At 50.6% G+C, this 23,295-nt stretch overlaps 2 protein-coding genes and 1 non-coding gene across 3 annotated transcripts in view; 2 read left to right on the top strand and 1 right to left on the bottom strand.

Annotated features, from left to right (window-relative positions):
• The window catches only part of Pip4k2b (phosphatidylinositol-5-phosphate 4-kinase type 2 beta), a 29,060-nt gene extending 15,784 nt beyond the window's left edge, over window positions 1-13,276 (top strand). The window contains exons 4-10 of the mRNA XM_040749614.1: window positions 1,778-1,930; window positions 3,689-3,835; window positions 5,289-5,327; window positions 5,826-5,939; window positions 7,522-7,780; window positions 8,130-8,233; window positions 9,516-13,276. Of these exons, the coding sequence (XP_040605548.1) occupies window positions 1,778-1,930; window positions 3,689-3,835; window positions 5,289-5,327; window positions 5,826-5,939; window positions 7,522-7,780; window positions 8,130-8,233; window positions 9,516-9,596 (897 nt within the window). The 3' untranslated portion in view covers window positions 9,597-13,276. The remainder of the gene's footprint in view (window positions 1-1,777; window positions 1,931-3,688; window positions 3,836-5,288; window positions 5,328-5,825; window positions 5,940-7,521; window positions 7,781-8,129; window positions 8,234-9,515) is intronic.
• A 1,208-nt stretch (window positions 13,277-14,484) lies between these two features.
• Psmb3 (proteasome 20S subunit beta 3) lies at window positions 14,485-21,557 on the bottom strand. Its single transcript, XM_013117599.3, has 6 exons — window positions 21,408-21,557; window positions 20,960-21,144; window positions 18,622-18,729; window positions 16,843-17,020; window positions 15,526-15,620; window positions 14,485-14,597 (listed from the first exon to the last, which is right to left on the bottom strand). Exons 1-6 carry the CDS (start codon window positions 21,408-21,410, stop codon window positions 14,549-14,551), a joined length of 618 nt encoding a protein of 205 aa, XP_012973053.2. The 5' UTR covers window positions 21,411-21,557; the 3' UTR covers window positions 14,485-14,548.
• A 753-nt stretch (window positions 21,558-22,310) lies between these two features.
• Trnan-guu lies at window positions 22,311-22,384 on the top strand. Its single transcript has one exon. It is a non-coding gene; the product is annotated as a tRNA-Asn (tRNA).
• Window positions 22,385-23,295: the final 911 nt, after the last annotated feature.

Raw genomic sequence — 23,295 nt, 5'->3', positions numbered from 1 at the left:
CATCTGGCTTGCTATACAGGGCCAGGCAGGGAGAGAGGAGAACTCATTCACACAGCCCACCCACCTGTTTTGGATTGGGGACTCAGGGTGTTCTGGAATCTGCAACATTCCCAGCATGCCTTGCCTCTTCATATTGCCCCTGTGAAGGTGGTGCTGGGCCTCCATCGGTTCTTTTGTTTGTTTCCGTTTTTCACTCATTATGGTGCTCTGGCTGTCCTGGAACTTGCTATGTAGGCCAGGCTAGCCTTGAACTCACAGAGATCTGCCTCTGTCTCCCAAGTGCTGAGATGAAAGATGTGTGCCACCACACCTGGCCTTTTTTTTTTTTTTTTTTTTTGGTTTTATGAGACAGGGTTTCTCTGTATTGTTTTGGAGGCTGTCGGTCCAGCCTGGCCTCGAACTCAGAGATCCGCCTGCCTCTGCCTCCCAAGTGCTGGGATTAAAGGTGTGTGGCACCACCACCCGGCTACACCTGGCCTTTTTATTTATCTTTTTTTAAGATTTTTTTTTTTGTTAATTTTTTACATTCCAATCCCAGTTCCCCTTTCCTCCTCTCCTCCTGCTCCCCCCATCCCCCCTCCTCATTCCCATCTGTTCCTCAGAGAGGGTAAGACCTCCCCCTGGGAAGTCTACTAAGTCTGTCCCGTCATTAAGATTTATTTTTAACTGTGTGTGTGTTCGCACGTGCGTGTGGAGGGGTATGTGTGTGTGAATGAGGGCGCCCACTGGAGGTCAGAGAAATAGGATTCTCCTGGAGTACAGCTGGGTAACTGGAAACCAAACTCCAGTTTTCTGGGAGATCAGTATGCATTTCAAACTGTTAAGCTTCCGCTCCAGCCCCTCCAAAAGATTTTGTGTGGTTGCATTAAGTGACCAAGTAAGACTTCATGAGATTGGGAAAGAGCTAGGCAAAGAAAACTCCTGCAAGCAGATCCCAGTGTGTGAACTTTTAGTAACCGGGACAACAGGGATCTCCCCTTGCTCTCAGAGTCCACAAGCCCTTGTCCATTCACCTGCCCTGCCTTCTTTGGGCTTCTCCGTCTGACCATAATGGGGGCACAGGTCTTAAGGAGAGCCAGAGACAGAGCCACGGGGGCTCCTAGCACTGCCTTCCAGGACACAGATGAGCAAGGCCTATACCAGAGAGGCACTGGGAAGACACGAGACCAACTTGTCTCCTTAGGTGGTGTTTCCAAAGGATGGGATCAATTCATAGAAAAATATCCATTGCTTCCTATAGTGGGCCTTCTGAATCCTTACTAAGCTTTGTTACCTAGGAGACTCGGATGGTCTTCCTGGTCTGTCTCCCTGTGTTCCAAGGAACTTAAATGGCTCACTTGAGGCCACATTGCTTGTGAGGGTCAAGATTGGAACTCAGTCCCCTCACACTGAGGCAGCTCTGGTTTTTAGAGCAGCTCTCTGGGTCAGCACGGTCACGTCACCCACAGAGCCTAATCTGAGGTCAAGGGTAGGAACAACTCCCATCACCTGGAGAAAATTTTAGAGAGGGTTGAGAACACTCCAAGTGGAAGGGGGTTAGGGAAGGTTCACCATGGGGACCTCAGTCTTGGCCTTGCTGGTCTTTAAGCAATTCAGTCTGTAGGAAAAGATTCAGAACTGTGGTCAGAATCTTAGGGATGGAGAGGTAGCCCAGTGGTCGGGTGCTTGCCGAGTGTGTGCAAGGCCCTGGGTTCACCGCTTAGCACTGTGGGAAAGAAAAGGAAAAAAAGATACCGTGCTCCTCGTTAAAATCAGTTCTTTCATTTTGGTTCCTCAGAACTCAGTGACACGCAGTGCCCCTATCAACAGTGACAGCCAAGGCAGGTGTGGCACACGCTTCCTCACCACCTATGACCGGCGCTTTGTCATCAAGACCGTGTCAAGTGAGGACGTGGCTGAGATGCACAACATCTTAAAGAAGTACCACCAGGTATGGTGAGTCCCAGGCCTGGGCTGTGGAGGATGGGTTGGGAGAGCGGAAGAGAGTCTGGTAATGGCAGGTGCTTCCCCGTGCATTAGTCCTTTCCTCATTACTGTGGCACAATACCTGACCGAAACAGTTTAAAGGATGGAAGACCTGTGACCTATGAGGTCGCTCAGTGGGTAAGAGTGTTTGCCACCCAGCCCGATAGATTAGTGACTCTTCTGTTGCTGGGCTCATCACCATGACCAAGGCTCCTTATAGAAGAGTTTATCTGGGCTTGCGGTTCCAGACCATTAGCATCCGTGACGGCAGAGCAGAGGTGGGGCAGCTGGAACAGCGGCAAGCCACGAGAGCAAACTAGGAGTGATGTGTGGCTTTGAAGCCTCAGCTCCCATCTGCGGTGACATACTTCCTTCAGCAAGGCCACACCCCGTAACCCTACCCAAATAATGCCACCAACTGAGGACCATGCGTCCAAGCAGCTGAGCCTATGAAGGACGTTCTCATCCAGACCACCACATACGATGACTGAGTTCAGTCCACATGATGAAAGGAAAGAATTTGTGGGCAAGTTGTCCTCTGACTTCCACAAGCATGGAGTGCCTCGAAAATAAACCAATGAAATGTAATAAAAAAAAACAATAAGGAAGAGGAAGGCTCTGTTTTGGATGTGGTTTCGGGGAACTTAGTCGTTTGACTGAACGCAGGCGGAGCTTCTCAGGGCTGGAAGTGTGTAGCAAGGGACAGCAGCTTACTTCCTGTTGTCTGCAATCAAAGAAAGGACATGCAGGAGGTGGCTAGAGCAAGACACAGCTCCTGAGGACACGCCTCTTCCGGTTACCCACTTCCTCCAGCTCTTCCCGCCCCTCACCTTTCCCACCAGTAATGTTAATGTCTTCCGTAGACTAAATCATTCCTTAGGTCAGGCCCTCATGTTCCTATTGGCTCTGAAATATATCCTCTGTCCCCGGAAGGGTGTTGTACTAATCTCTTAGGCACTTTTTTTTTGTTTTTTTGTTTTTTTTTTTTCAAGTTAGGGTTCTCTGTGTAGCTCTGGCTGTCCTGGAGCTGGCTCTGCAGACCAGGCTAGCCTCGAACTCACAGAGATCTGCCTGCCTCTGCCTGCTGAGTGATGGGATTAAGGCGTGCGCCACCACCTGGCTTAGGTACTTTTTAAAAAATTAATAAGTTTATGTGTATGGGTATTTTGCCTACATGTATGTATATGCACCATATGAGTGCCTGGTGCCCAGAGAGGTCAGTAAAGAGTGTCAGAACCCCTGGAACTAGAGTTACAAACAATTGTGAGCTGCCATCTGGATTCTGGGAAGCTAATCCAGGTTCTCTGGAAGAGCAGCCAGTGCTCTTAACTACTGGACCACTTCTCTTGCTCCCTCTTAGGTGCTTCTTAACCCAGTCAAGTTACAATTGAAATTAACCACTACGCCTGGTAACCAGGCAGTAAGAAATGGTAAAGGGAACTTCTGGTCTTGGATGTCACAGCAGAAACCCTGGGTTTTAAACCACATTATAGTCAGAGTTGTTGGTCATTTGGTCATATAGTCATTTGGTTCTCCTGAAGTCTTCTAGAAGAACACCCAGTGCTTTTAACCTTTGAACTCTCTCTCCAGCCCCTAGAGAGCCTGTTTTGAAAACCGCGAGTCTAGAAGTAGAATCTCAGAAAGCATGTTGGTCTGGAGAGTCCCCATCATTCCTAGTGCTTTCCTGCCTCTTAGCTTTCTCTCTCCCTGTTCTCCATTCTAGTTCATAGTGGAGTGTCACGGCAATACCCTCTTGCCACAGTTCCTAGGCATGTACCGCCTGACTGTGGATGGTGTGGAAACGTACATGGTTGTCACCAGGAATGTGTTCAGTCATCGGCTTACCGTACATCGTAAATATGACCTCAAGGTAAAGATCTCTGTGTTCCCCTGTGTGTCCACTGTTCTCTCTGAGGCCTGGAGAGACTGCTCCTCCAGCTTCCTGTATCGGGAGGGCTGGTGCACACACCTTAGTGAGATAGATGACTCTAGAGTTGGTGTGCCTAATTATTGTAGACCAAAGACTGTTGGACGTCAAGGTGACAGTAATAAAGAGATTATTTAAGCCCTAGGTGTACCATATGTGTGACAGTTGGTCTCTTCAGTTCCTGTCTGTGGGATGAGCACTCCGAGGGCTGTGCTGCTGCGTGCGCTCTGGCTTTTGTCCAGACACCACGAAGGGACAGCGCAAATGCATTTCTAGATTCTAAGAAGGATGCACTTCTGTCGCCTGGCATTGCTGTCCCCTCCCTCTGCTGCAGCTACACTCATTTCCTTTGTAACCCACAGCCCTTCCCCTCCCCCTGGCCAGGGTTTCATATGTGCTGTCTGAATAGTCTCCTTCCCAGCAGCCCTGTACTCCTCCACACCTCCTCTTTCCCTAACTAAACACTTCCTGCTTCCCTTCCAGGAGCAGGCCTGGCCACGGCCACCCCTGCACGGTCCAGCCCTGCACTTCACGCTTGCAGTGTCTCCTCCCTGTACCACTTAGCACCACGTGATGAATGCTTTGGCCACTGCTATAAGGAAAGTTCAGGGAGAGAGGGAGCTGAGGTCCCCACTGCTATAAGGAGAGTTCAGGGAGAGAGGGAGCTGAGGTCTCCACTGCTATAAGGAGAGTTCAGGGAGAGGGGGAGCTGAGGCCTCCAGGGCAATCTTGTTCACTGAGCATCTACCATGCCTTTTAGTCATCGTCAGCTCAAGAAATGGCTGTTCTAGAGTGGGCCGTGGCTGCCTTCTGGCTCCTCTCAGACACCAACAAGTCTGTTTCCATTCACTTGCTAACCATATCAGTCTCTTCCAGTGTCTAGTGTACATTTGCCTGTTCAAAGGAGTGTGCCTCAGGGGCTAGTGAGGTGGCTCAGTGGGTAGAGTGCTCGCTGTGAAAGCCTGAGGACCTGAGTTCAGTCCCCACCTCCCCAGTGAAAGCTAAGTGTGGTCGCAGAAACAGGAGGGTTACTGGGGCTTGCTTGCCAGCCAGGCCAGCTAACTCTTTGAGCTCCAAGTTCAGTACGAGATACTGTCCAAAACACAAACAAACAACAACAAAAAAGGCAGGGATTCCAGCACTGGGGAAGCAGGAAAGCAGATCCCAGTGAGTTCGAGGCCAGCCTGATCTACATAGTGAGTTCCAGGGCAGCCAGGACTACATAGAGAAACCCTGTTTCAAAAAGACAAAACAAACAAAAAGCAGGAAACACCTGATATCTACTTCTGACCCCAACAAAGGTGCATGTATGTTGTATTCCCATTTGCACACGTGTGTACCTGCAGGGGGCGTTTGCCTTAGCTCAGCGGGACTTCTGATGGCTTTTTTCTTCCAGGGTTCTACTGTTGCCCGAGAAGCGAGTGACAAGGAAAAGGTAGGTTGGTGCTGAGCGGGGTTGAAGGGCCGCTTGCAGTTGGTAACACCTTCTGTTGGCCACCTGTCACCTCCCCTCTGTGACCCCAGCCCAGCTCCCAAACATGCAGTCTGTCACCACGAAATGTTCTGTGTCATCAGGTGCCTGCCTGTCCTTGGCATACACAGTATTTTACTGCTTCTGCCTTTGCTGGGTTCTGTGGTTCTGCTAGGATGAAGCAGGCTTCTAGGCCACAGTCCAGCCTGCGTCAGTGAATAACTCCCTGTGTTCTGAGTGGTCCTGGCTCAGCAGGAGCGGATCCTTTGCCCGGTCCTTGTCTGATACACGGCACATTTGCTGTCATTGTCTGTCTCACACCTGAGTCTGTCAGCCCTGGTGCTGTTGCCGAGCATCCTGTGTTAAGGACCCTCCCCCTCCGCACTCTGTGCCCAGCAGAGCCCATTCTACCCAGGCGAGTGAGTCAGCCTGTCTAACTTGACTGTGCTGTTGCTCTCCCAGGCCAAGGATTTGCCAACATTCAAAGATAATGACTTCCTCAATGAAGGACAGAAGCTGCGCGTGGGAGAGGAGAGTAAGAAGAACTTCCTGGAGAAGCTGAAGCGGGACGTTGAGGTACTACTTAACCACTGTCTTCATCCTGTTCCCAACCTCTTTAACCTTCAAAAACTGGAGCTCATTGTTCCCAGGAGTGCATAGAAGGAATGGGCGGTGGCCTGAGGGGTGTCAGTGGTGTCAGCATGAGTCACGCCTCAAGCCTGTACAGATGGGCATTCCACAAGGGCATACTGTGTTAGGTACTTTTCTGTTGCTGTGACGAAAACCATGACCAAGACAACGTATAAAACAGCATTTAATTGGGCTTAGGGTTTCAGAGGGTTAGAGTCCATGACCGCAGAGCAGAAGCTTGCTAGCAAGAACAGCCAGTGCTCACATCTACCCACAGTCTGGAGGCAGAGAGCACCATGGGAATGGTGCAGGTCTTTTGAAACCTCAAAGCCGAGTGACAACACACCTCTACAAACAAGGCCACACCCCCAATCCTTCTCAAACAATTCTCTCAACTGGGGGCCAAGTATTCAAATATATGGCCCATGGGGGCCATTCTCGTTCTAACCACCACACATTGTTTTACCAGCGGCATTTGTTACCCAGTGTGGAATGTTTCCCCCAGTCTGTACTAGTCATGTCACACATGGAGTTCCCGTATCCAGCATTAGAGTGATGGGAAACCAGCTGTTAAGGCTCTCCAACCATACATTCCCTGGCTCTGACTCCCTGTTTCCCCAAGGGAGGGTTCAGAATTCTTCCCTGCTACATATGGCTTCTTTTGACCTACAGTGAAGATTGATGGACTGGAGTTGCATTTTGGTTTTATTTTTGAGACTGGGTTGTCTGTCCTAGAACTTGCTCTTTAGACTAGGCTGGCTTGAACTCAGAGATTGGCCTGTCTCTGCCTCTGGAATGCTGGGATTAAAGGCATGTGCCACTACTGCCCAGCTCGACCAATATTCTTAACTACTGAGCCAACTCTTCAGCTTAGTCCTATGTATTAAATACATTTTTTTTAAAATTCTTTTTTGTTTTGAGGCTCCCTCCCTCCCTCCCTCCCTCTCTCTCTCTCTCTCTCTCTCCCTCCCTCCCTCTCTCCCTCCCTCCCCCCCCTCTCGATTCTCTCTCTCTATTGGGTTGGAGTAGGGCTGAGACAGGGTAAACCGGGCTGTCCTAGAGCACATTGTGTTAACCAAGCTATCCTCAAACTCAGGTGGATTTGTCTGCTTCTGGCTGCAGAGTGCCAGGGGGGAAAATCTGTGCTTTTTTTTTTTCCATACCTGGCTGCAAAAAAATTCTGAATCCCAGCATGCTACACTGGCTTAGGACTCAGAAGCAGTTGAGAGTTGTGGTTTGAGAGAAAAACTGCTGGGCCGCACCAGTCTTTGCACTGTCCTTCCAGAGGGTTCCGGCAGCTCTTCCTCTGGCAGGGAGCACTTTGTCCCCAGGGAGTCCTCTCCCACTGTCCTGCTGAGTGTGCCTGTCCTTAGACACCCCTCTCACAGTAGACAACCTTGTCTTACTCCTGCTCCACTTCTGAAGCCTGTGTAGAAATGAATGAAAGGGCTGCTTTCTTTCCTCAATGCCACTGCGACCTCCCATGTAACCCTTCCTTCCCCACATCTTCCTGCTCTCCCCTCCGTAGTTCCTTGCCCAGCTGAAGATCATGGACTACAGTCTCCTGGTGGGCATCCACGATGTGGACCGGGCGGAGCAGGAGGAGATGGAGGTGGAAGAGCGAGCGGAGGACGAGGAGTGTGAGAACGATGGGGTGGGCGGTGGCCTGCTCTGCTCCTACGGCACACCTCCAGACAGCCCTGGCAACCTCCTCAGCTTCCCCCGGTTCTTTGGCCCAGGCGAGTTCGACCCCTCAGTCGACGTCTACGCCATGAAAAGCCATGACAGTAAGTAGGAGCTTGTGCTACTCTGCCCAGCCAGCCCCGAGTACTCCTGCTCAGGGTTGGGATTTGGGGTGTCTGCACCCCGCCTCATTCGTTGCTGATGTGCCTGCCGCCTCCTGCTGCAAGGCTTCTATTTAAGGTCACCCTGAGAACTGGAACCTGTGGTTCCTTCTCTTATGTCTGTGCCACTGCTCAGGCTGTCTTGGGTGATGAGACGCGGTTCACGGGAAGGACAGACCTTTTTGTATTGCTGCTGCAGTCCCACGGAGTGGCTGAAGGTCTAAGGAGATGTGACTGTAAGAAACCTTGTTTCCAGGGTTACAGGTGTGTCCCTGATGTCCTCTTTGTGCAGGTGCCCCTAAGAAGGAGGTCTACTTCATGGCCATCATCGACATCCTCACACCTTATGATACTAAGAAGAAAGCTGCACACGCTGCCAAAACAGTGAAACATGGGGTGAGTTCTCTGCTTCTTTCAGGGCCAGCCCAACGGAGCACATCTGCACCCTCCTCAGAAAGCCCAAAGAGAGAAAGCAACATGGCTGCCTTCCCTGTGCTCCCCACTGCCCTCCCTGTGCTCCCCACTGCCCTCCCTGTGCTCCCCACTGCCCTCCCTGTGCTCCCCACTGCCCTCCCTGTGCTCCCCACTGCCCTCCCTGTGCTCCCCACTGCCTTCCCTGTGCTCCCCACTGCCTGTTTTGTGTTCTATTCCCTCCCCTCACCAGGTAATAAACACAACCTGTTTTTCCCTGGAGTTGTCTGGCCTCTGGGCCCAAGCTACCAGTTCCTTTTCCCCAGGGCTGCTGGGCTGTTATGCGTCTTGTTAGATAGCCAAGAATAGCCTGTTTACACTGCTCCCACAGGCCGGTTCTCAGCGGGTATGGCTGCTGTTCTCCACACATCACCCTCACAGAGACCAGGGCCCGTGTGCCACCTCCACGTTGCCTTTCTGCTGCTTCAGTGGGTGCATCAGTCAGAGGAGTGGGCCCGGGGAAACTGCCATAACCGATAGGCCACTTCCTGAGGTGGCCTGCCCAGCGTGGTGACCCCTGATGCTGGGAGACAGGCTCATGGCCTAAAGACACATCAGTGCTTGGGACGCTGAGGCAGGGAGACTGTGTGAGTCAGGTTTAGCATGGGCACACATCCAAAACTGTCTAGAAAAATGTTCTTGTCTAAGACAATGGTTCTCAACCTCGGGGTTGCAACCACTTTGGGGGTCACATATCAGATTATTTACATTATAATCCATAACAGTAGCAAAATTGTAGTTGTGAAGTAGCAATGAAATAATTTTGTAGTTGGGGGTTACCACAACACGAAGAACTGAATTCAAGGGAAAGTTGAGAACGCTGATCTTAGATTTTTTTGTTTGGTTTTTCGAGACAAGGTTTCTCTGTGGCTTTGAAGGCTGTCCTGGAACTCGCTCTTGTAGACCAAGCTGGTCTCGAACTCACAGAGATCCACCTGCCTCTGCTTCTGCCTCCCAAGTGCTAGGATTAAAGGCGTGCGCCACCAATGCCGGCAATCTTAGATTGTTTTTTCTTGTTGTTTGCTTTTCGTTAGAGAGAGAGAAAGAGAGGGAGGGGGGAAGAGAGAGAGAGAGAGAGAGAGAGAGAGAGAGAGAGAGAGAGAGAGAGAGAGAGAGAGAGAGACTCCAGAAGAGCCGGTGACTCAGTTCTCACCTCCAGATCTTGTGGTTGAGTGTCTGATGCATGTCCGTATCTTGTGTGTTTCAGGCAGGGGCTGAAATCTCCACTGTGAATCCGGAGCAGTACTCTAAACGCTTCAATGAGTTCATGTCCAACATCCTGACGTAGTCGTCTCTACCTTCTGCAGGGCCAGACTGCTGGACAAGGGGTCGGGGATCGGGAGAGGGAAAGGGTGTATTTGGGCTAGAAGGGCGGGTGGGGAGCAGAGGGGGGTCAAGAGGGCTTTAGGAAAGGGACTGCAGCCTGTGACACAGAGCAAGTCTATCAGGGAGGGAGGGGATGTGTTCACAGGATGTAGCCTTACTTCCTGCTCACCCCTGATAGGTCCCTTTTGTCCCTGGTTAAAGCCGGGTTCCCTCTTTGGCATCTTGTAACCTTTGACCATACCTGGGGGCTAGAGATGCCTTTTGTGGGTTTATTTGGGTTTGTTTCTTAAATTCACTGCTCCAGGTTTGCTATTTATACTGCTCTGTGTCCTCACCCTAGCCACCTTCCCGATTCCAGTCAGGTCCTCAGCTCCCTTCAGTTAAGCCTGGCACAAGGGCCGTGAACAGCAGTTGCTCTGACACTATGAGAGGAGGTCAGACACCTCAGTCAGCCGTGTTTGATCTCACCTAGAAGGACTTTTTAATTTCATGGAGTTTTGTGCATAGTTCCCTCCATGTTTCCTCCTTGGATCCAAGTGAAGTGTTAACAGTCACTCCGCCATCCTGTCCTTGCAGAAGAACATGGCAGGTTGACCCCAACATCTCAGACCAGAGTCAGAGGCCTCAGAGGGGAACAGGTTCATCTTCATGAGATGGTGAGTGACCAGAAAGCAGCTGGGTCCTCAGACGACTGGTTCTCAAAGAACCCAGCGCTCTCAGCCCAGCCACCTACGCCTCTGCCCAGGAGTTTCCCTGTCTGTCAAGCCTGCCTCCCACTGGCTCAAGGGGAACTAGAAAGTGTCTCACAATTATCAGGACCTGTGTTTCAATGGCTGTTTCCCTTGGGGAAAATCCCAGAAACTAGGATGTGTCAAACGGGGTCGTGTGCATCATCCTTATCCTAACTCCTGACCACTTGGTGCAGTCACCTGTAAGCAGCATGTGGTCAGGGGCAGAGCCCTAAGTACCCGGGTGCTCACTGCAGAGACACCACTCCAAGCCCTGGCCTACCATGTAGGTGTCTGGCCCCCTGTGCCTGTGACTTCTTCCCTGGACAGCTTCAGCCAGCAAGGTGCTCCACCCGAGGTTGCTTGAGTCACTTGAGGATGTGACCCAGGAAAGCCTATCTGGAGGCCATTTGTGGGGCTTGACCCATCCCCAGCCTCGGGGCTGGTCTCCTTGTTGCCCTCTTACCTTTCTGAACTTGGGATCTGCCTACCGGCCTCCTCGGAAAGAGCCACACCCTGCAGCCTCCTTCAGGATCCCGGCCCAGGGCCTCAGAAGGGAGCTATACAAAGTCATTCTGATGCCACCAGAGCAGCTGGTGGCCAGGAAGAGCGGCCCGTTGGCCTTCACTGGGAGAGGTACCTTCCTACCTCCTCCCAACCCCTCAGAAGGAATCAGGAATTTAGGATGAGATGGAAAATGTGTAGATAACCCCAAAGATGTGAAGCGGGTTTGTGGAACTATCTCGGGTGAATAGATGATTTCCTGTGACCGCCTCCCAAACGAGCCGAGCTCAGCTTTGGGAGCCAGAGCTATTGTGCAGTGTCCTCTCTACCCAGCACTAAGAAAGGAAACAAGATGGGCTCCTTTCTCTAGGACCACCACATTGGGTGGAAGCCCTTGGTGAGGCAGGTGAGGGCCACACTCCTTCCCAAGAAGAGTATGAGGTTCTGGGGCAGAGCCGTCAGAGTCTTGGGGAAGTACTCGGAACCACATGGTTCATGGAGAAATGTTTTTAATTTACGAGAGGGTTATATAGGAATAATGTTTGGACATGATTACCCCACCCCACAATCAAGAGTGAAAAATCTGGATATGCTCCCAGGAGCCCCAAGCTTGGAAGCCAGACTCCTGGCCGATCCTATTGTCATGCATATGAAAAGTGTAACAATCTTATCAAAGCAACTACCGGGTATCTAACTTGTTTAACATTGAGTTTTGTGGGTTGTTTTTTTTTTTTTTTTGTATATTGTTTACAATTTTGAGAAGTAGCATTCTGTTTCAAATGCTCTGTTTTCCTGACAGTATTGTTGAGTGGGTCAAACTAATTGAGCTGTGGTTTGGTGGACTTTATGTTGTGTTTTCAAGGTCATTCTCTGTGCTGTGTTCAAAACCTTGGGTTTGGCCCTCTGATTCTTTTGGCACTCATATGTTTAAAAGCTATTTATCTTGGTTCATATAAGTTTTCTTCCTTTCTGTGACAAAGAAGTGCTATTGGGCTTCAATTTCAAAGTGATCTCTCTCTCACACGCACGCACGCACGCACGCACACCACTATCTGCTCCCTCTTTTTGGAGTCCCACCATTCACCTTCTGGACAGCAGGGGTTGAGACCCTTAACTTCACTCCTCAGGGCCATGAACGGCCAAACCGTCTTATGGCATCCAGAATCCTTTTGGGTCTTCCAGGAATAGAACTTTCAGCAGAAAGACCCAGACAATTGGGTGAGGCCTGGATTTGGAAAAGAGAGGGAATACTAGTCCCAGTTCCTCATCCAGCACTTACTGTGTAGCATCCAGTCACAACTTCTCTGGTCCCCATCCCTCCTGTAGAAAGTGTGAAGCTGAGAAAGTATGTCTCATATGCAGCTCAAGTGAGAGCTGAAAGGAAAACTAACGGACACTAATGGCCTCAGCTGTGTTCCTAGTCTAAGCCCCTCCCTGTGTCAGCCTGCGGGGCAGGGCAAGAGGTGTGGTCTGCTGCAGTGCTCATTCTCTCCTTATCTAGCTCAGGGGTTACTGGTCTGTGGCTGGCGCCATGAGTGGCCCCAGGCTGTTCTCAGTGGCACTATAGTCCCCACCCCAGGCAGCTCTTCCTCTCCCCTCGCCACACTTTTCTTCACCCTGGGCTTTGGGTCTGAACGGGTCCCCTGGCAGGGCTCAAGGCAGGAGAGACTGGAGTCCTGTGGAGCCCTCCTGTCCTCAGTGTGCCAGGTCTGCCTGGAGAGGCCGACCAAAGACCCAGGACTTTCCCGGATAGCCAATCCCACCTCCCATTGTGTGTGTGTGTGTGTGTGTGGTGTGTGGTGTGTGGTGTGTGGTGTGTGTGTGTGTGTGTGTGTGTGTGTGTGTGTGTGTGTTATCCCGAGTTTAGAGACCTCACCTCTTTGTGGCAGTAATGGTGGTTGGGGTCCAAAGGGAAACACATTCAGACAGCTGCCCCAAATCTTCCAGCCATGGTCCCAGTCCTCCTCTGAAACATGCCACTTAGGAAGAGTGACTCACGGGGAAATGACACTCAGCTGTCCTTTAACAGCTTGAGACACCAGAAATGGGGCTGGGAGACACTAGAAGAGCCTGTCACTTGCCCACAACCATTTTGTGAGATGGGAGCCCATACAGTTAGGGGGAGCCCGTCTGCTTGGCCCATCTCGGCAGCAGGTCAGAACATTGAACACACACAACGTGAACCAAGTCTGGAGTCACCTTTGGGACCGAAGGATAAAGTACTACCCACCACATGTGACTTCTCCATTTCTGGCTGCAAGTTCCATTTTTTTAAATAGGAATTTTCACCCCTGTGCTTGTCTAATGTCTGCTCTGAACAGTTCAAGCCCTTGTTGCTGTTTTAAAATGCATGCGTGTTAAAATGAGTCTCCAACCGGAGGACAAAATAAAACTCAAAAAGCTTTGTGTACATCTGGTATGTGAATCCTTTGATGATACAACCCAGCCCTCTTCCGAATTAGAATTGTTTTTGTCCCAGTTTAGAAGCAGTTTGGGCAAAATCAGTGTGTGGTTTGGAGAAACAGTATGACAACAGCCCACTGAACACAATGAGCAGCACTGCGCTCACAGCACTGAGCAGGGTGCCTGCCACATACGGTGTCATGCACCATGCCCTTCCCTCACTTCAGCGATAAGACAATGGCTAGAGCCATGTATCCCTACTGGCTGTGTAGCTTTGAAAACAGCACCGTGGGCTAGGGGTGTTTCTCAGTGATAGAGTGCTTGCCCCAGCACGCACACACGCACACAGTTTAGTGACTCAATGTGGACCTGGACCAAGCCATTATCAGTGACACCTCAGATTCAGAAACAAAACTCTTAACTCATCCCAGACCTTCTGATTCAGAAAGCTAAAGAAAAAAAAAAAAAAAAAGCAGCCAAATCCCACCCTGCAGAGGAAGGTAGACACAAGCCTGCCTGGGGTGTGGTCAGTGGTATAATACTGCCCAATACTGAAGGCCTGTGTTCCCTTCCCCCAACACTACAAAAAAAAATTAAACAGGAATTTGGATGGACCCTCCAGACAATTCAGAGGCTCCCTGGGAACCATGCAAACATCCATTTACTGGGTACTGAATCTACTGCTGGTTTCAAGATTACCTACTGTGAGCCCGATAGTGCTCCAAATGGTTAATGAAACCATCTTGGAGGAGAAGACTGGGTCCCACCACTCCAGGTGATGAACAGAAGACAAAGATAAATACTGACATAGATCATTCATGAGTCCTTGGCCAAATTCCACAGAAGCACTGGAAGAATGGTGGAAGACTGCCAGCAGAGTTTAATGAAGGAGGTCTAGGTTTGGGGGGTCAAACGAACACTCATTTATATCCTTGCAACACCACTTAGCAAGTGGATTTGCACACTTGTGTAAGTGACCAGCCCAGTGCAGACGTCAACAGGTGACTAGGACGGAGCCCCATGTGTGCCAAAGAAGCAAGACAAGTCCAAAAGAAAACAGGGTTGGGGTGTAGCTCAGCCACAGAAGGTGTGCTTAGCATGTCCAAGGGCCTGGGTTCAAGTCCCACACCAAAAAGGAAAACCCAAAGAGTAGCTCTTTGTACTGGACTCTGTCCCCAGTGCGGACAAAGCTGAAGGAACAAAGACAAGTAGCAGTGAAAGAAAAGTAATTTTATTAAAAAGAAAAACAACAAAAGGAAACTGGGACCAGAGTATAGGGTTAGTCCATCCGGGCCTTCAGTGTCCTGGTGGTGATCTTGTCCTTTTCACTGCCAAGGGAGAAAAACCAGACACATACAAATAATCATGTCTACTGTTCTCGCCTGCCTGCCTCCCTTCTGACCCTCAGTTGTAAGAATGGGAAAGGCTGCCTGGCACGTGCTGCCCTACAGACCATTACGAAGGCGGCAGGGGCAGGGGAGCTTTATTATGGTTTGGGCTGAACTGAGACACCCTGTCAAGGACCAGAACACCCCCCAGGCCTAAGGAACAAGTGGCCTTGTAGTAAGCAGGCCCCACTAGGAGAAGGGGCACTGTTCCGTTCTATCAGGTGACTGGTGACAGCCTCAAACAGGGAGCACACATCTCAGGTCTGGCTGGGGGCTGGGACGTGGGACATGAACCATGCACACAGTTCAGGGCTGTAGACTAGAGGGCGTGTGGAGGATGGAGAGCCACCAGCAACGCAGTCTGCAGGAAGCTGCTGCCCATGGTCATCTCTGAAGCTTTGGGGACACCAATAGGGAAGGTGACTCAGGGTCACAGATTATCACCAACAGAGGGCTGGAGAGTCCGGCTGCACACTCAGGCTGCCATCTGGGCCTATTGCTGGCTCACTCCTCCCTTCTCTGTCCCTCTTTTCCTTTTTTGTTTTGTTTTTTCAGGACAGGGTTTCTCTGTAGTTTTGGAGCCTGTCCTGGAAGTCACTCAGTAAACCATGCTGTCCTCAGATTCACAGAGATCCGCCTGCCTCTGCCACCTGAGTGCTGGGATTAAAGGCGTGCGCCACCACCGCCCATCCCTCCCATCTCAGGCTAGTCTTAAATTCAAAGTCCTCTTGTCTCAGCCTCCCCCGTGCTTCCAGCGGTACCTCTCTGGGCTGCACCTGACCTGATGAGGGCGTACAGGTAAGTGGTGTGCTAGGGAAGGAGTGGCACGAGTGTCTGAAGCTTCTAGAATTCTTCCAGTCATACTCACATGATGTGGACAATGACGCCCATGCCCGATACAGCGTCCCGGTCCACAGCGTTCAGCATGGCTTGGGAAATGGTTTCAAACAGGTGCTCTGGGTCCTGCCAACAGAAGAGAGTTCTCAGACCTGGGATGTGTTCCTTCTCAACCCTCTTGTTTTCTGGACTCCAGCTGCCCTGCTTAGGCCCTGCCATGCCTGGTGTGAGGGATGGTTCCTTGGATATGGAAACTTCTCAGCTCCTTCCTCAGGAAGAAACAGGACGAAGAAAACACTTCAACCCTCAAAGTACCATCTTGGGCAAGTGTCATAATTATATCCAGTGACAGGCCTCAGTTCCTCCATTGTAAAAGAAGGGTAGCTCTGCTTGATTCAGGTGTAGTTCTCAGCAGCCTGAGATGTCCTGCATGACCCTCAGGTATGTCAAAACTCAGCCTGTCCAATCTTACAAGCCCACTCCTCAAACCAGCCCCCTCTCCTCAATTCTCCACCTTGGATTCACTGTCTCCAGTCAGGACCTCAGCATCTCCTGGAGGTGAGTGACCACAATCAAGGCAGGCTGTAGCCTGGATGCCTCAGGTCCCTTCCACTGAAGGGACGCATTTAAACCCCGCCTTTCTCTCCAGCCTCACTTCACCGAGCTTCCTCCTCTCACAGGGACTCTCAACTCACTGACATAACTGGCCCTGCCTGTATCCCGGGACAGGTGTCCTGCTGGCGCCCAGGCCTGCTTTGTCCTCTTCCTCCTCCTCTACGAGTGTGAACACATTTGAATGACCTGCCTTGTTAAAGGCAGTAAGCCCCTGAGGTCACTTTGGACTTGGCTTCCCCCAAGCCTGCAGAGCAGAAGAGCAGCACTTCACTGCCTCCCTGTGATGCATAGATCTAATTTCTTTTCTCATCCCCTCTCTGAGGAATGTTCCCATTCATAGCTGAGGTAAATGGTGGACAGAACAGAATGTCGCCTTTAATCCCAGCATTCAGTTGGCAGAGGCAGGCGGATCTCTGTGAGTTTAAGGCCTGGTCTACAGAGCGAGTTCCAGGACAGCCAGAGCTGTTACACAGAGAAACCCTGTGTGCTGCCAGTCATAGGGGAGGACACCAGAAACCCAGTATGATGCGGTAGTAAGCATGTGAGCAGGGTGGGTCAGCAGAGGCTGCTCTCCTCCCGGTCAGCCAGCCCAGGTGGAACGGCTGGAAACCCTCAGACGGAGCAGCAGCTGCGGCCTGCTCTCTTGCCACACCTTCCCCTCTACTTCCCGCAGCACAAACGTCTATAATGGCGCGGGTTCAGAGGCCAGCCTTGCTGGGTGTTGCTAACTTACCATGTTGGGCTCCCAGAGAGACTCGCACATCCCATACATCTGTTCAGAGCAGGTACCACTGACTACAAAGTCATCAGTCACCATGGGGCAGCCGATGAGGTCTAGAGAGCAAATGAAGGGCTTAAAGGTCTTCGGGTCCAACCCAGCAATGACAGGCTCTGTATAGTAGGGACCAAACCTGTGGCCAGGGTGAGAGAGAGTCCAGAGTTCAAGAGAACTGGTTTTCACACACTCATCTGCCGAGGGAGGGGCTTGGAAGCATCCTTTCCCTGTGGCTTGACCTGTGCAGCCCATTCCCCTTCTCCCGGTACATTCTTCGGTATGCTCACGCCCCTCTGACTTCTCTTCCGCCTGGCCCTCACCCCTTCCTAGTCTTCCTTTGGGAATTCCGCCTTCTCATCTTCACCACTACCAGAGCTCCCCCTGTGACTGCCCTTTCTGTCTGTGCTGCTCACCTCTGCTTCTCTAGAAACAGGTTGAGACTGGCCAGGGTGTGGCTCACTGGCAGAGCACATGCCCAGCACACAGGGAGCTCAATGTCTGAGCTCCACCCAGTACTGTGGGAAAGTTTAAAAAAACCAAAAGTGTCAAGGCCAGCCTGGTCAACAGAGCCAGTTCCAAGACAGCCTCCAATACAGAGAAACCCTGTCTCGAAAAACCAAAAAAAAAAAGTGGCTGGGTTTGGTGGCACACATCTGGTCCTGGTACTCAAGAGGCAGGAGGATCAAGCTGGACACCAGCCTGGACCACAAACAAAACCTAGGATCTTAATGGACAACTTCAAGTTGGGCAGGGTGGCACATACCTTTGATACCAACATTTGGGAGGCAGGAGCATCTCTCGGAGTTTGAGGCCAACCTGGTCTACATAGTGATTTCTAGTTTAGCCAGGGCTACACAGAGCTCCTGTGTCAAAAAGCAAACAGACAAAACCAAACCAATACTGAATGGCCAGTCCCAGCAGAAACTACCTGTGTTGTCTCCTTGGTTTATAGCTGCCTTTTTTTGTTTGTTTGTTTTTTGAGACAGAGTTTCTCTATGTCCTAGAACTCATCAAGATGGCCTCAAGAGATTCCCCCCCTTGCCTCTGCCTCCCTAAAGGCTTGTGTCACCACATCCGGCTGCAAGGTTGTTTCTTTTATTAAAACTTTATTTTGTGTTTAATTATGTGCCAGAAGTAACATGGTCCTGAGTTTCTCAAGCCTCCTGAGCATCAAATTTACAAGATATTTAAAACTTGTATCACCCTTTTCTAACATATGATGACCTTCAACTTTTTTTTGAGATTTTAAAATATTTTTTATTTAAATTAGAAACAATCTTATTTTAATTTTTTTGAATCTTTATGTGTATGAGTGTTTTTGTCTGCATGAATGTCTGTACACCACATGCATACAGTACCCACAGAAGCCAGAAGAGGGCATCAGACCTCCTGCAACTGGAGTCACAGACGTGAGCTATTATTCTGTGGGTGCTGGGAATCAAACCTGGGTGTACTACAAGAATTACAAGTGCTCAGCCAGTGGGTGGTGGTGCACACCTTTAATCCCAGCACTCGGGAAGCAGAGGCAGGTGGATCTCTGTGAGTGCGAGGCCAGGCTGGACCGACAGCCTCCAAAACAATACAGAGAAACCTTGTCTCGTTAAAAAAAAAAAAAAAAAAAAAGAAAGAAATGAAAGAGAGAAGCCAGGGAGAAAGTGTCCCCACAAGAACACTCCACAGCACTCTGCCTAACTCACATCTGAACCTCCCCTGACTGCCAGTCTTGCTTCCGCTCACCGTTTCTCATACAGAAGGTTGGCCACCATGCTCATGAGGGTGTAAGGCTTGATCTGCCGCCCTTCCTTCAGCTCATACAGGTTCAGCCGGAACTTGAGACGCTGGGCACTGGGGGAGGAGAAGCAGGGGGTGAATCATTGCTCAAAGTCCTCTAGTCATGCAGGCGGTGGTGGTGGTGGTGCACACATTTAATCCCAGCACTCAGGAGGCAGAGGCAGGCAGATCTCTGTGAGTTCGAGGCTGGGCTGGACCAACAGCCTCCAAAACAATAGAGAGAAAGCCTGTCTCGTAAAAACCAAAAAAAAAAAAAAAAAAAAAAAAGTCCTCTAGTCTTTAACCGCACAGTCAAGAGTAACACGGGGAGGTACAGGATCTCTGTCCCTACCAGGGAATGCTGGAGCAGGTGCTATACTCACTGATGAGAAGGTGCCTACAAAGAATGGCCTCATGTCCCCCAGGGCCACCTCAGAGCTCCAGGTTAGTCCCTGCATCGAACCAACCAATGCCACACCTGCTGAACAATGCAGGGCTTCCTAAGACACAGGAATGGAGGTCTTGGGGTAAACTTGACTTCATCTCATAAATGAGGAAGCCGAGGCCTAGAGAATGAGGACTTGCTGCCCATAGCAAGCAGGCAGACCTACCTCAGTCTCCATAATGCTGGGATTAGAAACAGGAACTACTTTTTCCCTTTCCCTAATGCTAGAGATTGAATGCAGGATCTTATGTTCGCTAAACATATACTCTGTCATCGAATTACAGCCCATTCCCACAGAATACTTTTCATTCAAGCTAGTTCAATCTGATGCAGAACCTTCAGGCACAGAGGATGGCCTGCATTACATTAAAATAAAAGGCCTGGCGAGGGGGATTGCCTGGGGAGATGGCTCAGTGGGTAAGAGCATTGACTGTTCTTCCAGCAGGCCTGGGTTCAATTCCCAGCATCTACACTGGAGCTAACAGCCTTCTACAACTCCAGTTCTGGGGAATCCAACAACCTCTTCTGGCCTCCGGAGCCACAACATGCAGCTGGCACAAAACACATGTAGCAAAACATCCATGCATATAAAATAAACTAATAATAATAATAAAACAATAATAAAAGGATATGAGGGCTTGGGCTTGAGAATATAGTCCAACAGCACACACATCACATTCTTAAGCATTTAAAATCCTGGTCTCAATTTCTAGTAACAGGAGGAAGGGGAAGGGGGAGGAGGCTTGACTCAACCTCAAGGCTCATGGAATCAATGAATGAATCTTTTTTTGGCCTCACAACAGCCACTAAGGCTAGTCAGCAACAACTCAAAGTTCCATCCTTGGAACTAATACCAAGCCTGACCAGAACCAGTTCCTGCAAGCTGTCCCCTGAACTCTACACACATGTGGCACCTGGGCATCCAAACACAATAAAATAATAAATGTGGGGGCTGGAGACATGGCTCAGCAGTTAAGAGCACTGCCTACGCTTCCAGAAGAACTAACTTCTATTTCCAGCAACCATATAGTAGCTCACAACCATCTGCAACTTAGGTGGGGAGGAGGTCTAATGGCCTCTTCTGGCCTCTGCAGGACTGCACACGTGGTGCACAGACATACATGTAGGCAAAACATCCACACACATCAAATAAAAACAAGGACAAAAATCGATACATTTTACTTTTTAAAGTCCCATCCTTTTTCCCCACCACCAACCACAGCCATCATTACCCCATGCTAGGGCCATCACACACCATGACGTGTTTGCTCCCCTTTCAGACTCTCAACTCACTTAAGCTCTGTCAACTAGGTAGGTGGGGAGTTAAAACCTACCAGCTCAGCAGGGCTAGTTATCACTCAGTATGTCTGCTTTGCCAGTCACCTAATGCTTTAGGGGGACACACACAGCCTTTGGCTCTAGAGAGACCTGCACTACCATCCTGGCTGGCATTCATTAATGTGCATCTTGAACAAAAAATTCTCTGAGGCTTTCAGTGAGACAGCTAACCAGTAATATCAATACCATGATTAATGGATCCCCTGACAAAGATGCTTCCCACAGAGTCCAGAACAGAGTAATGCTGGAAAACGTAGGTTGGGACTCATCTATGTTTTGTTTTTTTGAGACAGGGTTTCTCTGTGTAGCTTTGCAAACCATGCTGGCCTCGAACTCAAAGATCCGCCTACCTCTGCCTCCCGAGTGCTGGGATTAAAGGCGTGCGTCAACACCCCCAGTCTGGGACACATCTCTGTATGGCTACAGTGTCCAGCAGTGGTGGTGTTTGGCAGATGGCTGACATCAGGTTGCTCAAGACAAGTCGAAAATACCAGGGTGAAGGTGGAGCTCTGGGTGACTTACACTGTCTGGACGTCGGTAGCCAGCCCGGCTAGGCCTATGTAGAGTCTGTCACCCATGGGAAAAATCTTCTGGAAGTCCGTGGTCACCATCTGGGCCTGGATCCCGAAACGCCTGTCCGCAGCGATGGCTACACAGTTTTTTCCCTTCATGGCCATGACGGCCCCTCCGTTATAGGACATAATAGACTGGAGACAGACAAATAAAAGGGCTCAGTTCGTGGAGTTAGGTGTTGCCATAACCTTCAGCCCAGTCTCCGGAGGCGCCTGGACGCCGGGAGCTCCAGTCCTAAGATGGACCCGATGCGGCACCCAGGAACCGCACTCATCTGCACGGTCCTGCAATGCTCATTCTAATGACCACCAGGCCCTCTCCGTCCCGAATCCAAGCCTTACCCGTTCATGCTTTCAATTCCCATCCCAGATTTAGTCCCCTTACTCCCCATTCTCACCATGATTGCGCTCTAGCAGGACTCCGATCACCACTGCGACTCCTGCAAACCGGCTCTGGCTTTCTCGAGTACACCGCTCTCGTCGAGTCTCCCTATTGGCTGGTGGGCCGACTCTGCCTGACCAGTTCAGCTTTCTATTGGATAATTATCCCGTCAGTCACAAAATATGCGTAGTTTGGTTGAGACACCACAACGGAGGTATGGAAAGCGGAAAGTGAAAAGTCACTGTGAGTGCGGAAGAGCCTCCGGTCCGGGGCATGTTGGGATACTGGCGGACCCGGGGAGGGGGCGGAGCTGGCACCACGTGGGCTGGGACGCGGCCTTGCAGGGCTTCGGCTGTACGCAGAGGGCTTACTGCGGCGCTGTAGGAGTTGGGCATTTTACTCAAGCTAGATGACTTCATGTATTCATTCACAAATCCCTACAACTACAGTGCTCCGGCCACTTTGCGGAGCTACGAATGCCCCCTGGCGCCGAGCATACCGAGGGCGCTCATTCATTGCAGAATGGGCAGACGACCGAGGTTTCGTGCTGCGATGGTTCAGCTGCAGAGGAGAATTTTTTTTTTGGTGGGGGGGCTACAGATTGGAGTCCCTTCCCTCCATCCCTGCAGGTCGACTGACATAGCCTTTAGTCTCTCTTCACTCTACAAAGGAATGTTCTGTGTCCTTCTACATCTAAGTCACTAACCGAGGATAACCTAGGCCAACCGCTCCGGGGCAACGCAGGTGGAACGGGCGTGTCCCTCGCCTTTCCTTCCTGAGATTAACCCACCCGGGTTCTACGTGATCGGATTTCTTTCGCTGGAAAAGCTTCTATGACTGCTTGCGTTCTCGCTGCTCTTGCGCCATATCGCGGTCGCTTCTATTGACTCGGCTCTCTGTCTCACCAGCAGCTATCACCGTCTCTGTGGCGCAATCGGTTAGCGCGTTCGGCTGTTAACCGAAAGGTTGGTGGTTCGAGCCCACCCAGGGACGGTTCGAGGCCTTTTTTTAAAAAAAAATCACATAAACCAAATTTTGTACCGAGCCATTTATATTTAGAAATTCATTTACAGGATTTCTCTCTAACGTCTCGCCACCTCCACTGACCACCGGTGTCCTCAGTCTGGATTACAGGAAAGCCAAAGACAGGTTTCTGCCATGTTTCACAATGCATTTTTCCCTAGGATTAAGGATGAATTTGCTGTGGAGACTGCACAGCCTTCCATTGTCAGTGGACGATATAAACTTGAAATAGGACATCCGTTCCGGAGGAAAGAGGCAGAAAAGCAACCTCGGGGACAAAGTGAGGGATACAGGTGGAAGAGGAAGACCCCAGCTGCGATCTGCAGAGAAGGGCAGAGGAAAAGAGGGGCGCTGATGAGGAAACGGATGCCTAGATGGACAGAGGGTGTTGTTTGCAGGAGGGAGAAGCATAAAGGGCAGAGGTGAGGCTGCACTTGAAAGCAATGGCCGTTGTCACCATATTAAAAGGATCCCATCCTTGCAAGGCGCTAGTGTGCGCTGGAAGCAGTCTTTGCCTGGATGTCCCTCCCAGGTTTCTGCCCTTTGGGAACCTCTGATTTATGACTGACAGTGACCCTCCCTACAAGTTGCTACCAACTAGACGACAGAATAAGATACAGACAGACAGCATGAAAAGCAGGGGTTCTTCATGTCTGCAGAGGAGCATTGGCTGAGGTGGGCAGGAAGCCTCTACCTTCCCTAAAGAGAACGTGCAAGGGGCTCTTTCAATCCGTTCTCTAGGTATTTGGCTCAAAGGAAGTCTCTTCTGGACCCCGTCTCCCATGTTTGCACACCCCACATAGGAACAAGTCTAGAGGATCACCTGGCACTTCAAGACGGATAGAGACGGGTCTTTCCAGGCTTCTCCTCACTGGTCCTGT

This window comes from Mesocricetus auratus, unplaced genomic scaffold (genome assembly GCF_017639785.1).
Source record: "Mesocricetus auratus isolate SY011 unplaced genomic scaffold, BCM_Maur_2.0 Super-Scaffold_100007, whole genome shotgun sequence".
NCBI classification, from domain to species: Eukaryota; Metazoa; Chordata; class Mammalia; order Rodentia; family Cricetidae; genus Mesocricetus; species Mesocricetus auratus.
Note: the sequence above shows the minus strand (reverse complement) of the source record. Positions and strands in the feature narration are given on the sequence as shown.

Excerpts from the sequence above, each read along its gene's own strand:
- Psmb3 (XM_013117599.3), bottom strand. Across the intron at positions 17,021-18,621 it reads AACCTTCTGTATGAGAAACG|GTTTGGTCCCTACTATACAG; the intron begins GTGAGCGGAAGC and ends CCCTGGCCACAG. Across the intron at positions 14,598-15,525 it reads GGCGTCATTGTCCACATCAT|TGAAAAGGACAAGATCACCA; the intron begins GTGAGTATGACT and ends CTCCCTTGGCAG.